The sequence below is a fragment of the Amphiprion ocellaris genome, chromosome 15 (assembly GCF_022539595.1).
Source record: "Amphiprion ocellaris isolate individual 3 ecotype Okinawa chromosome 15, ASM2253959v1, whole genome shotgun sequence".
Classification (NCBI taxonomy): domain Eukaryota; kingdom Metazoa; phylum Chordata; class Actinopteri; family Pomacentridae; genus Amphiprion; species Amphiprion ocellaris.
Genome location: NC_072780.1, coordinates 2923348 through 2938610, shown reverse-complemented (window position 1 = coordinate 2938610; position 15263 = coordinate 2923348). Strand labels below are relative to the sequence as shown.

At 36.9% G+C, this 15263-nt stretch overlaps 1 protein-coding gene across 1 annotated transcript in view; it reads right to left on the bottom strand.

Moving 5' to 3' along the window:
* ddah2 (dimethylarginine dimethylaminohydrolase 2) overlaps window positions 1-15263 on the bottom strand; it is a 16225-nt gene extending 962 nt beyond the window's left edge. The window contains exons 1-5 of the mRNA XM_055018070.1: window positions 15149-15263; window positions 13006-13460; window positions 10945-11133; window positions 8841-8960; window positions 6415-6558 (exon numbers count right to left, since the gene is read on the bottom strand). Coding sequence (XP_054874045.1) covers window positions 6415-6558; window positions 8841-8960; window positions 10945-11133; window positions 13006-13305 — 753 coding nt within the window. The 5' untranslated portion in view covers window positions 13306-13460; window positions 15149-15263. The remainder of the gene's footprint in view (window positions 1-6414; window positions 6559-8840; window positions 8961-10944; window positions 11134-13005; window positions 13461-15148) is intronic.

Here is a 15263-nt window from a genome sequence, read left to right as displayed (position 1 = left end):
GAAAAAAAAAATCATCATGAATTTTGGCGCAAAAAAAACGCCTTACTATACTATGTCGAAAAAAACATGAGATTTTTCAACATGTTGTAAAAACGTGCCATATGATGAAATAATGTAAAGGAGGCCGTGAAAAACACTCCAGAAAGGTTTTCTTTGAAAAAAAAATCATCATGAATCTTGGCGCAAAAAAAACGCCTTACTATACTATGTCGAAAAAAAATGAGATTTTTCAACATGTTGTAAAAACGTGCCATATGATGAAATAATGTAAAGGAGGCCGTGAAAAACACTCCAGAAAGGTTTTCTTTGAAAAAAAAATCATCATGAATTTTGGCGCAAAAAAAACGCCTTACTATACTATGTCGAAAAAAAAATGAGATTTTTCAACATGTTGTAAAAACGTGCCATATGATGAAATAATGTAAAGAGGCCGTGAAAAACACTCCAGAAAGGTTTTCTTTGAAAAAAAAATCATCATGAATTTTGGCGCAAAAAAAACGCCTTACTATACTATGTCGAAAAAAAACGAGATTTTTCAACATGTTGTAAAAATGTGCAATATGATGAAATAATGTAAAGGAGGCCGTGAAAAAAACTCCAGAAAGGTTTTCTTTGAAAAAAAAATCATCATGAATTTTGGCGCAAAAAAAACGCCTTACTATACTATGTCGAAAAAAAAATGAGATTTTTCAACATGTTGTAAAAACGTGCCATATGATGAAATAATGTAAAGGAGGCCGTGAAAAACACTCTAGAAAGGTTTTCTTTGAAAAAAAAATCATCATGAATCTTGGCGCAAAAAAAACGCCTTACTATACTATGTCGAAAAAAAAATGAGATTTTTCAACATGTTGTAAAAACGTGCCATATGATGAAATAATGTAAAGGAGGCCGTGAAAAACACTCCAGAAAGGTTTTCTTTGAAAAAAAAATCATCATGAATTTTGGCGCAAAAAAAACGCCTTACTATACTATGTCGAAAAAAAATGCAGATTTTTCAACATGTTGTAAAAACGTGCCATATGATGAAATAATGTAAAGGAGGCCGTGAAAAACACTCTAGAAAGGTTTTCTTTGAAAAAAAAATCATCATGAATCTTGGCGCAAAAAAAACGCCTTACTATACTATGTCGAAAAAAAAATGAGATTTTTCAACATGTTGTAAAAACGTGCCATATGATGAAATAATGTAAAAGAGGCCGTGAAAAACACTCCAGAAAGGTTTTCTTTGAAAAAAAAATCATCATGAATTTTGGCGCAAAAAAAACGCCTTACTATACTATGTCGAAAAAAAACGAGATTTTTCAACATGTTGTAAAAACGTGCCATATGATGAAATAATGTAAAGGAGGCCGTGAAAAAAACTCCAGAAAGGTTTTCTTTGAAAAAAAAATCATCATGAATTTTGGCGCAAAAAAAACGCCTTACTATACTATGTCGAAAAAAAAAATGCGATTTTTCAACATGTTGTAAAAACGTGCCATATGATGAAATAATGTAAAGGAGGCCGTGAAAAACACTCCAGAAAGGTTTTCTTTGAAAAAAAAATCATCATGAATTTTGGCGCAAAAAAAAGCCTTACTATACTATGTTGAAAAAAAATGGGATTTTTCAACATGTTGTAAAAACGTACCACATGATGAAATAATGTAATGGAGGCCGTGAAAAACACTCTAGAAAGGTTTTCTGTAAAAAAAAAAATCATCACAAATTTTGGCGCAAAAAAAAACGCCTTACTATACTATGTCGAAAAAAAAATGAGATTTTTCAACATGTTGTAAAAACGTGCCATATGATGAAATAATGTAAAGGAGGCCGTGAAAAACACTCCAGAAAGGTTTTCTTTGAAAAAAAAAATCATCATGGATTTTGGCGCAAAAAAAACGCCTTACTATACTATATCGAAAAAAACCATGAGATTTTTCAACATGTTGTAAAAATGTGCCATATGATGAAATAATACAAAGGAGGCCGTGAAAAACGCTCCAGAAAGGTTTTCTTTGAAAAAAAAATCATCATGAATTTTGGCGCGAAAAAAACGCCTTACTATACTATGTCGAAAAAAAATGAGATTTTTCAACATGTAAAAACGTGCCATATGATGAAATAATGTAAAGCAGGCCGTGAAAAACACTCCAGAAAGTTTTTCTTTGAAAAAAAAATCATCATGAATTTTGGCGCAAAAAAAACGCCTTACTATACTGTCGAAAAAAAATGAGATTTTTTAACATGTAAAAACGTGCCATATGATGAAATAATGCAAAGGAGGCCGTATGTCATCCAAAATGTGACAAACATGTCATAGTTTAGCATGTCGTCAAAAATGTCACAAAAACGTCATAGTTTAGTATGTCATCCAAAATTTTACAAAAATTTCAGAGTTTAGTATGTGGTCAAAAATGTCACAAAAACCTCAGTTTAGTATGTCGTCCAAAATGTCATTAAAACGTCATAGTTTAGTATGTGGTCCAAAATGGCGCAAAAACATTGTAGTTTATTATGTTGCCCAAAATTGATGAATTGATCAACAGACCTTTATAAGAGTAATTTACACACAATTCGGTATCCATACATAACATGTACATGCATAACAAACACCTGTGCTCAGCAAAAGATCATTTTTTATTAAAGATTTCATCCATCGGAAGTCATACGTCAACTGAGCAGCCTTGGCGGAGTACTGCACTCTCTGAGTGCAGTACTCCGCACTTTTTCTAGTTATTAATAAGTGATTGTTTCCATCATAAATAATTATGGAACTTGTAAAGACATGATCATAATGAACATAAAAATTTTATATTTTTTTTTAACTTTTAATAGAAATGTATGCAAGATATATCCCATGGACGTCAAAAGTCCCTCAATTATATATTGATCAGTGTATTTCTTTTTCACAGCACACATTTTAAAGGGAGTTAAACTTTATTCTTTGAATGAAAAAGGAGCAGCATGTCGAGGGTTTTTCCTGCCTCACGATGGGCCTTTGTGGAGAGACAGCAAGTATGATCAGTCAGCGAGGCTGCAGTATCTTATTTGACCGTGATTTATGCATTTTGTTGTTATTTTCCAACCTTTCGATAAACAAAATGTCTATTAAGCTTCAGTGAATGAAACCCAAAATTGGCGAAGAAATGAACTATTCTCAGTTCTGATTATTTCAGTGGTGCTCATTTTCTTTTATTGCAGCTTAAAACCTCTTCTGGGGAAACTAAATTTCTCTACGCAGGATCATTTCTAATGAATCCAAACTAATGTGCAGCTAAAATTGGAAACACCCTGGAGATGTGACTAATCAAGTACACCCAAACCAACTACATGTATACTACACATTATCCATGTACATTTTGGAGTGTGTGGTTCAAGAAAAATTGTTTTAAAAGAAAAATGTTGTGTTGTGGATTTGTTTTTTATACAAAATTTGACAACAATAAACTACAAATCTAAATACAGGACACAGTTACTCCACAGAATCAGTCTGCAGCATGGATTTGGAACCCAGCATGTGATTATTTAAGAGATTTTGTCTTGTCAAAAGTCTGAATTGGAGATAATTCAAGATTATTAACTTTGTTTCAGGACAATATACTCCTATTGTTTGATTATTCTGTTATTTAGTTCATTTATTTGTCCACATATACATTTTAGTCAATTTTATCTGTTTACTCCTCTAATATTGCCTTATTTCACTATTCATTTGATCTTTCATGCCTCTCCTCGTGGTAAATTTATAAGGTTTATTTATGATGGTGTTTACTCAAATTTCTCAGTCTTAGTTATGTTATAAAAGAAGAACTCAGTAACAACAACACTTCATGGGGGAACTAAGGGAATAACGGTTTTGTTTATTCTTTTCTTTGCTGTGTAAATCACTTTGTGATGCATGTTATTTGATGAAAAGTGATTTAAGGTAAATCTGATGAATAGTTTCGCCCTGGACTCCAAACAAACTGTAATAAAATCAACTAAATTGCACTTATTGCAATTTCAAAAAGGCTGAACTGTGGCTTTATTGAATTCAAGTTTGACTATTTTACTTGTGATTTTACATAAATCTGCCTTAATCCTGATACATAATGCAGCAAAATTCGAAAATATAGTCATTAATATTTTAATATAGTCAAAAGTCACCTTTAAGCTCACTATAGTGGAACAACAAATGCCTGAGGATGTAATATTTTCCAGTTATCTGAGCTTCTGTCCTGCCTCCTTACTGCATTTTTAACAGGTCAACTATGAAGGGTAACACTGTGGGAGAAACAACAGCTTCAGAAGTTATTTCATCTCCTGGAGCCAGAAAGAGTTTCTATTGTGCAAACTGTGTTTATATTTAGATCTCTGCTCAGATTTACGCCAGTTTTAGACAATTATCTGCTGGCCTGTTAATCCAGATCAATGAGAAAGTTCAGAAATAAACGTAGCTTCGTGATTCTTAAAGACACACAGCAGTTTTCAGGCTATTTTTAGACGATGGAGGCCTCTGACTTCCAGGAGGCGAATGAAAGGAGAGCAGACAGTAGTAGCGTCTGACTGAGCACTTAAGTACATTAACAGGTTCAGACTGTCTTTGGGCATTAAAGGTACAATCCACTGATTAAACGCATGAAGATCCCTTAACTCATCATGGGGAGAACACCTCAGCCTGGACAAGCAGCATCACTACGATGGACACGCAGTTTTCTATCCTGTTTTAAGGACATCTAAGCAGAATGAACAGGAAGTTCACCAACACTCTGAAAAGATACTGTACTGGCACAAAAAGTGGAGGTTGTATATACACTACCTGGCCAAAAAAACAATCGCCACCTGGATTTCACCAAGCAAATAGGTAAGATCCTTCCATTGAATTCTACAACAACCATGTTAGAAGACCTATCCTGTGGTCATGGAAAGGATGTTAATCTGTCTCAGAAGGGTCAAATTATGGGCCTGAATCGAGCAAAGAAAACAACTAAGGAGATTTCTGAAACTATTAAAATCAGGTTAAGAAACCGTCCAACACATTATTAAAGCCTGAAGGCTAGTGGAGAAGCATCATCTTCCAGGAACAAACTCTTAGATGATCGTAGGAAACTAACAGTAGAACTCACGACTATGTTTAATAGTAAAAGGAAGAACATTTCCACATGAACAATGTGAAGGGAACTTAAAGGATTGTGACTAAACCTCGAAGAAAACCACTGATTTAGTAGTTTAGGTATTTGTCCCGACTTTGTGCTGGTTTTTGACTTTTTTAGGACCGGTTTCAGGCTGTAATCTGACTGGTTCTGAATGTTCTTTTGGACTGGTTTAGGTTTGACTTTGGTCCTGGTTTTAGACCTTTTAAGGGCTGGTTTAGGAATGGTTTTACGATGTCGAACTTTTTTAGGAGTAATTTAGGTTTAAGACTTTTTGAGGACTGGTTTCAAACTGTCTTAGGCAGGTCTTGGACTTTTTTTTTAACCACAAGAACACCAAACTACCACTAAGCATGGTGGTGGCAGTATCATGCTCTGTGGAACTGGAGCTTTACACAAAGTAAATGGAATAATGAAGAAGGAAGATCACCTCCACGTTCTTCAGGAAAACCTAAAACCATCAGCAGAAGGTTGATCTTAGACACAGTTGGATGTTTCAACAAGACAATGGGTCCAAGCACTCATCAGACATGGTAAAGAAATTGTTCAATCAGGCTAAAATGATGGTTCTAGACTGGTCTCCCCAAAGTCCTGACCTGAACCCATCAAGAACCTGAAGAACCAAGTCAGAAAGATGACAAATGTAGTGGAACGGCACCAATTCTGGTGCCGCTCCACTACATTTATCTTTCTGTCTCAGACTTGAGTCAGTTAAATTGATAGTATAATGACACTGCCACCTCCATGCCTGACGGTAGGTATAGTGTTCAGAGGAGTCGAAGATAAACCAGCAGATGAGGGCATCATGGTAATAAGAGAGGTGGATGAAGTGATGCCCTCATCATGGCTAGTGCCATGATGAGGGCACAAAACAAACGGCTGTCAAAGATGATGATGACATACATGTACATTACTTATCAGCCTCTAGAAACGAAGAAAAACTCCTGTGAACGTCTCGCCTGCTTCATTTTTATCTCGTTGGTGCAAGGTGCAGAGAAGTTTTGATATTGATGTTTATAAAACTAATAAGTTGTCCAAAAACAGCTGCATGATGTCTCAATCAGCGTCATTTTGAACTGGAGTTACAAAAGTGCTGTTTATCATTACTAACTGTAGAAGTCAGGGTGTTTGGACCTTTACAAAAGTTGAAAAATCTGGAAAAACTTGCTCTCAATTTCTGTAATTCAGCCAAACTTCTCCCAACTCTTTGCATGGACACACAATAACATAAAAAAGTGCTCCAGGAGTCTTTTAATCCTACAAACTGAGGTTCTTTGTGAATCTGCTCAGTCATACTCACTGAAGCGCTGTCAGGACATTCCTCTGCAGGCCTGTGCAGCAGGAAGTCCCGCTTAGATGGACCTTTGATGTAGATGCAGTTTGCGGCCGATTCCTCCGGGACACTGAGCACTTCATAGTGGTGATCAGTCAGCTGTTCCATCATCTGGAGACAAACACACACACCCAGCGTCACACACAGACTCACAGGCAACACTAACATTAATAACATGGTCAGGAGATGTGCTCGTGTTAGAGAGGGAGGGATTGTATTCATGACTGATAAGGTAATATGAAAAGTATTGACTGGTAATAGATGCTGGAGCCTCATGGACAAGAACCATAACACTTAGAAACAGGCTCATGTTATTAAAAAGCGTATAAATTGGTAAGGAGCAATTTGAGAAAACTAGGACTCACAAAACACACCATGTGTTTTTTTGAGAGTAATTTCTCAACTGTCTTTTCAGTTATGACCGAAAGTAAAGACAGAAATCAGCTGCCTGAACGGCCATCTGCACTGTGCAGGTGGCTGTTTTTACTCCGGAGTTATGTGACGATCAGTGCTAGTTTGCCTGTCTGTCCATCTGTTAGCAACATTACTCAAAAACGGACAAACGGATTTGTACGAAATTTTCAGGGGAAGTCAGAAATGACACAAGGACCAAGTGATTAAATTTTTTGGTGAAGCAGCTTATAGTCTGGATCCACGGATTTGTTAAAGATTTCTGTATCATTGCAAGATAGCGGTAAGGCATCACTGTAACCATAACAACAAGTGAACACTCTGTCAGCTGCCTGCTGATGATCACATGATTGTGATCCTACTACAAATCCATTGCTGAGGACTAATCAGGACTTATCCGGCAGAAATGATACAAGGAACAACTGATTAAACTGTGGGGGTGTTTCTGAATCCCATCAATTCCCGCCGCCTGCTACATATTTAGGTCACGTGATTCGGTATCTGTGCATAACGTACACATGCATAACACACGCCTGTGCTCAGTGCAAGGTCATTTTTTATTAAAGATTTCATCCGTTGGGAATGATGCGACTGAGCAGCCTTGGCGGAGTACTGAACTCTATAAAGTTTAAATAATAGGTTTAACATTATTCATAGTGTGGTTTTACCTGATTAATTTGCATAGTAGGGATTAAAACCCTACAGTCTTGTTAATTATGTGCACTAAGCATTTTAAGCTGAGGATATTTACTTGCCAGCTGACCTAATCAATCTGCATATTCAGCCACACATGCTGTTTCAAGTGACTAATTTACATTTACAAGCAGTCAGACCCTCGATTTTGGTTACTATGACCTCTCCAGCATTGATGCATGCAAAATCTAAAGCTAACTACAGCCTCAAACACTGACATGTACCACCATGCTTGGACGAATATGTGGAGTCCTTAGGTAAAGGGAGCTTTAGCTATTCACATTGATATATACTGCTTTGTGCGACGTCTTGTCTCTTAAAGTCCCAACAACAGAAGTAAACAGTGTAAAGTTTGCATGAAAAAGGAGCCGAATGAACTCCAAAACCCGTCAGTGGGTTTGAAAGACATTTTTTCTGTATAAATAGCTAAAATCACACCATTTATCGGAGGCAGAAACTACAAAAACACAAAGAAGCATTGGATTTTTAACTTTCCTCTGCTTCTTGAATTAGTCAGGTGTGTATTTTGATGGAAAAATCCATCAAATTCAAGCGTAAAATTATGATATTCAATCAAACTAGCTTTAATTGACATTTTTTATTTTCAATTTTATCAAAAATAAACTAACTAACTAAAAAAATGTCTGAACTGCACAAAAAAAGTGGAATTTTGGATTTTTTGGTAGTTATGACACCAAGCCCAGGCCAAGACAACAAATTACAAACTATTCAGAGGAAAACTCCCACAAAACAACCTCCCATTCAGCTGCTTGGCTCAAGAGAGAAGGCAGAAGGAACTGCGCTATCACTTGAAAAAAAATCAAGGACTTTTTGGCTGAACTGCAGGCTGTGTTTAAACAGATTTAAACAAATAAAAATGTAATAAAATACCTACTGTATGTAAAGACACTGCTTTCTCCAGTACTGGTGCCACAGCTTGGAAAAATGTTGCACATGTTGATGCCAGTTTTTTTTCTGTTTTTGCAAAATAAACAGTCAAAGAAATTTAACTTTTAGTTTTGATGTTTTTATGACTTATGGGATTATAACTAAACTGCATTCTTTACGTTTCTACTTCTAGCCATGGTTGTGTTGTTTCCATAGAGGTGCAGAACTTAATATGGCAAAAGAAAAATGAGCCCACAGTGAGTAAAATGTGCCAGGAACAGAAAAAACACCCAGAAACTTGGGGTTCAGAGAGTAAATGTCAGATATGCAAAGCTGAAATAAGCTGGAGTTCTCCTTTAACATGATGTATTATATTTTTATATTACTCCACTCAGTCTTACCCGGAGCGTCTTCTTGGCTCCATCGCTGTTGCTGATGATGATCGTGTCTGGACCTCCCATGGAGCAGATGTTCTTCAGTCGGGCTCCTCCGCAGACGGGGACAGTGGACACAGCAAAGTCCTGAACAGATGGAGGTTTAAAGGTTTAATTCACACTCGGTCTCTTCAGGTTTCTAATAAAGGTTCCCTCATCCAGCTTGGCAGCAGTCGCCGAGCAGGTTTTTATCCACGGTGGACGTTTAGTCATAGCAGGAAAAGAACAAGTGTAGCTAATGTCATTACTGCCACCTGAGTCTCAGTAAGAAATGTAGCGTCACTGTGGAACAGCGCTGGACATCTGCACTGCTCCAGGTTTGTTAAAATGATGTAAACTGAAGTGAATGGAAAACCTGGATAAGATACTTTATCACTCCATGTCAATAAATACACTATGATGGAATTCCTATCTGATGGAGACCAAACCATTTCATATCCTCTGGGACTGCCCACTTATTAGACAGTACTGGAATGATGTTCATGGAGCACTGCAAGACATTTTTATTGAATGTGTAATAAAAACTGTTAATTTTGGATGTTCACCACAGGAATGGAGAACAAAGGATAAATATCTACTGAGTGTTTGGTTGGTTGCAAGTAAGAAATCAATAACTAAGAAATGGTTATCACAGGATGGTGGGACATAACATTGAATATTTATAAAAATGGAAGAGATGACAGCGTTTATAAATCAAAAACAAGACTGGTTTTAGCAGAAGAATGGGCAACGTTTATAAAAACTAAAAAGCCCAATTCAATTTTGAGTCTGAACATTTTAAGACAATGTAATGGTCACTCCCTAATGTTCTTAAAGATGTTCATGTTTCTGTTTATCTTATTTTATTTAGTTATTTTTCTGATGGGAAATTGTTTTCTAAAAAAAAAAAAAAAGAACAATTAGAATATTGTACACATACTGGCATATGCTGATTGCACCAATCAGTAAAAATTAGGGATTATCGACCCGATATTTCCATAAAAATGTAATATCGGTCAATATTGTTATCGTTTTTTTTTACCTATCATGAAAGCCGCTGAAATAATACCAGGATTTATCTATCTATAGTCTGTCTGTCTGTCTGTCTGTCTGTCTATCTATCTATCTATCTATCTATCTATCTATCTATCTATCTATCTATCTATCTATCTATCTATCTATCTATCTATCTATCTATCTATCTATGTGATTCCTGACATAATAAGTTCATTTTAAAAAGTGCTACTTTCAAAACATCCTACTGTCTGATTGGCTAAACATCAGTTTTTTCAAAGATTTTGGCAGGAGTTTTTGTTACTCTAAGTTTCTACACAATGATTTTAATTTCTAATGCAAACGTACATCTGGTCCTAATATCAGTTAACCGTGTCTTTAATCACTGATTTTTACTGTCTGTATCGGCAAACATTTTTCAACTAAATTACGCATTTTAGTGGATTATATTAAGGTTCAAAAGTGCCCTCTTTGCTATAGTATATGTATTTTTTTCATGATTTCAGATGCCTTTAATGTACGGCTTGGATGATAGCAATTACAAAACAATAGTGCACTAAAGAACTTTCTAGAAGTTTCTAATAATAATTATCTGTATTTGTATGATTCTGTCTAACGTTGTGGCTCATTAACAACTTGTTTCATAAATAAAAAAAACCCTAGTGAGGGCATTCTCAGCTGAAAGTGTTAAAATCTTTAATCCTTAAACTCTCTTCAGCCTGATTTTTGATTCAAATATGGTTTACATGCATTTCTTACTTCATTGTAATCATTTATTCTATTGAATTTATGTTGTTAAATTGGTATTTGTTCTGTTTCTTTTTAACTTATTCTATTAGGCTGCTGTTTTGTCTGTTAATCTATCCCTTTTTAATCTACTTGTTCTGTCTTATCGGCTTATCAGTCGTCTGTGAAACACCCCGAACTGCACTAAGCTGGTTTAAAGGTGCCAAACAAACTGGAGGTGTTAGCGCCCACACACCAGGGGGCGCTGCAGAGAGGGGTTAACTTGTCATGTTTTCCCAAGTATGATATCTGCATAGATTCATGCCAACAGCAGCAGTTTGATAAATCTCACCCTGAAAGTGTCAGCGAGCACCTCGGCTCCTCTGCGGTTGGTGTGGGACGAGATGCCGACAAAGAACTCCCTCCCCGTGAAGAGGACGTCGCTGCCCTCCAGCGTGGCCCCTCCAGAGTCCCCCTCCTCACCCCCCATCTCCACCACGGTGAGGTTGAGCTCCGACATCACCCTCCTCACTGCCTCCACCTGCAGGAAGACACGTTCAGCTTAGAGTCTGAATCAGGAGGCAATAAAATCACAGATTTTAGGTCCTTTCTTCAACTTCCAGACAACCAATGGCGAATAAAACACTTGTGAATAATTGTTTTACCCGCTGGAGTTTTGTTGAGGTCACGTGTTTTTAAACTTGTCTTGTTGGTGAACTTATTAAACCTCAGTGATGCTGTATTTTACAGGTCAGAAATGTCTGAATAAAATTTCCACTTCCTTTAGTTGGTGCACAGAAGCTCAGCCGAACATATAAAAATTTTAAAAAACATCAATATAAAAATGGACTTAACTTTCCAATAATAAAAAAACACACCATGAATTAATATTTTCTTGGGTTTTAACAAGCTGTTCTTTGAAGACGATGCCTTTTATCTCTACAAGTCTTTCCATGGAACCTCAGGGGAAAATATTAGGATATTAATAGCCTGTAAATGCTTTAGTTTCTTTCTTGTATTCTTGCATCAAGCACACAAAGTACCCAACACTCAGACACAGTGGTCAAACTATTCATTAGATTTCCTTACAAAATAAAAGTTCATTTTCCAGCTTGGTCTTACACAAATTGTGTCTTCTTTACCAAAAACCTTGGTATAAAATCTGATACATAGAAATGCTGATTTCTGAAGCACAACTTAAGTTTTTCATAATTATTCAGACAAAAAAAGTCAACACAAAAGGTAGGATATTCTACAGGTAAGTGCATCCCTTATCCCATTGTAGACAGGTCAACTAATAAATCTCACTTTCAGTTTCATCAAACTCACACAACCAGTAAAGTCTGTCCTCTGGTGTGGCTTTAAACCTCTGGGCATAATGATAATGATATAACTGCACACAAGGATGACTTTTATTTTAATTATTCTACACAAAGTTCTACACTGTAGCTAGTCTTTATAAGGCAATAAATTTACAATTTGTTTCTATTACATATTAAAAGACCAATTTTCTTCATACGTGAGAAACATTTTGCTGCTAAAATAGTGTCAACTATTATTAATTATTGCCTTGAAAGGTGTAAATACTGTTAGATTTTTAATACAATTAGTATTTCTATAGATTTTAAAGTTAGAAGTGTTTTATTATAGTATTGTACAGCAAGTTTGTTTTTAAGAGTAAATACTAACCTTTAATGTTAATGTTATTAACCTGCCGGTTTTGTCTTTTTGTTATTTTTGCTGTTGTTTGTAAGCTGCTGAATACTTTGAATTTCCCTTGGGATAAATAAAGTATCTATCTATCTATCTATCTATCTATCTATCTATCTATCTATCTATCTATCTATCTATCTATCTATCTATCTATCTATCTATCTATCTATCTATCTATCCATCCATCCATCCATCCATCCATCCATCCATCCATCCATCCATCCATCCATCCATCCATCCATCCATCCATCCATCCATCCATCCATCCATCCATCCATCCATCCATCCATCCATCCATCCATCCATCTAATTGGACTCGTTAATATTGTCTCATGTGTTTCCCTAAAATTCTTTCCAAGAGCCAAAGTGTGACTGAACATCTGACATCCACATTTTAAGCACAACAAACATCCACCATTCAGCTGCCAAAAAGCTCAAAGTCGCTGCTTTGAAAAATAAACTTAGATAAATATGAGGAAAACATGGAGAAGGTCAAAGTAAGTTGAGCTGTTTCTTGTCCTAAAAAGGTTGTTTTCTGCAGAACCATTTATCAAAACACCACAAGTGACCAGCGTAAACAAAGTTCATTTTTATACTCACATGAACTGAGACCAGAGCTTAAGAGCAAGACTAAGTGCATAATCAAAAGGATTAGGGCTGCAGAAATGAGTTCCTAAAGGCGGCTTCTTGTAGCTCTTACCTCGCTGCGTCTCTGCTGTTTGAAGGGTCTGGTGATGAGGGCCATGTCCCCCTGGATCACGGCCACGTCCTCTATCCTCCAGCTCTCCGGCAGCTCGGGGTCGGGGGGGATCTCGATCAGCTGGAGGCCCACCTTCTGCCTCAGCGCTCCGGTCAGGCAGCCGAACTGACGCTGAGCTTTGGCCAGGTCCACCGAGGCCTCCCCGTTCTCGCGTCCATCCGCCGCCGGCTTCCCAAAGGTCTCCGGGACGCCCCGCACCACGGCGTGGGTGAAGTAGCCGTAAGGGCACACGTTTGCCATGATTTCAGTAATGCTAGCAGCAAATATTAGTGTGTCAATAAGTTTGTTCTGGCTGGAGAAGAGTTTGTCTGAGAAGGCTCTACACAAAGCTAATGATGTGAGTTAGAAGATCCAGGAGGAGAGTGGAGAGCATCTTCTTCCATCCAGCAGCTACACTGTAAAAAAAGAAAAAAAAAGAGTTGTTTTTACAGTAAAATTCCGGCAGCTGTTGTTGCCAGAACACTATCGTAAAATTATGGTAAAACATTCTCTTCATTTACGGTAAAGAAATGTAATATTGTTGACTTTATGGTTAAACAAAAATGTGCTTCATTCCATATTTTGCTGTAAAGTTTCAACCTTTAACCCTCCTGTTGTCCTCATTTACGGCACCAAAAAATATTGTTTCCTTGTCTGAAAAAAATCCCAAAATTCAGCAAAAAAAATCCCCAAATTTCTGAAAATTTGCAAAACCTTCAGGAAGAAAATTCCAATATTCCTTAAAAGTTTTACTTAAAAAAAAAAATCCCCCAAATCTGGCAAGAAAACTGTAAATATTTTCAAAAAATGAGTAAAAAATCTTCCCAAAAAAATCCTAAAAATATCTAAAGTGATTCCACATATATATCAGTAAAACTTCTAATATTTTCTTTAGGAACATTCACATAAATATCAACCAAAATCCAGCGAATTCCGCTGAATTTTGGTTGATTTTTTTTGTGAATGTTCTTAAGAAACATTTTTAACATTTCTTTTTTTCCACCAAAAATGTTCAAAGATTTACCAAAAATGTTGAAAATGTGGACATCAGAAGATTCACTGTGAAAATACATTTTTTTCCCCCACATTTTCAAACTTTAAAACCGATCAATTTTGACCCGCAGGACGACACGAGGGTTAAATAAACTGTGTCAAACTGTTTAAGAGTTTACAGATTTTTACTATCACACTTTGACAGTTCTTCACCGTACAATTTACAAGCATTTTTTACAGTGTAGTCTCCCATCTAAAGACTGGAAGCAGATGATTCTAGCCTATAACAGAGGAAGACCAGAGCAAACAAACTAAAAATATTGATTACACCTCCAGCATCATCGTGAGACATCTCAGGGTCACGTCCCAGGCTGGTTGGAGAGACAAAAATGAAACAAAACACTAAAAAAAACTACACTTGATTGTGGTGTAAGCTTGTAAGAAAAACAAAATTATCCCCCACAAAACATCCAAAAGGCAGCTGAAATAACAGAGACAGAGCTGGAAGCAGACAAAGGAGCATTGTCCGAGGTCAGATCATAAGGAAACATTGTTCAGAAGTCCTGCAATATGCTGTGAAACTTGTTCATATCTGGGCAGTGGGTTCACATTTGGCACAACTGGCCTTTTATCATCTTCAGAAGTCACCCACTGTGAGGCTGCAGAAAGGGACTTGGGTTTTCTTCCACACAGGATGTCTCAAAAATCTGCCTCATAACTTATGCAACAAGTGCTGGGCTTTTATATTCAACTTATTGTGCCATTAGGAAGCACATAAAGCAGATTTAGGATGCTCACATGCAAGTTTAGGCTCTGCTTAAATGGAGTGTTTGGGCTTCATTTACACCAGCATTGTTAGTAATACGGATAATTTTAAGGTTTCAAGCCTGGATAGTGTTGTTTTGAGTGCTTCCAGCTGTATAAATCAGAGTAAACCTCCGCCATACGCACAACAAAACATCCTGAGTGTGTTTCTGCAGGAGTGAACCGCCCCGCAGTTCAACGCTCTTCCCAAATACTTTCTGAGGATGTTCCACATCTTTCTAACCGCCGCCAACACTCACACAAAAGCACAAACAACAACCACAGGCGTCCATTTAGGTAGACTTACCTGTTTTCAGTGCCGTGTGTCCGCCTCTGGCCGCGTTTTCCTCCGTTATAATTTAATTCCTACAGCAGCCCAGCTCACGTTACTCTCAGGGTCCCTTCTTTACGCCGTGTCAAAA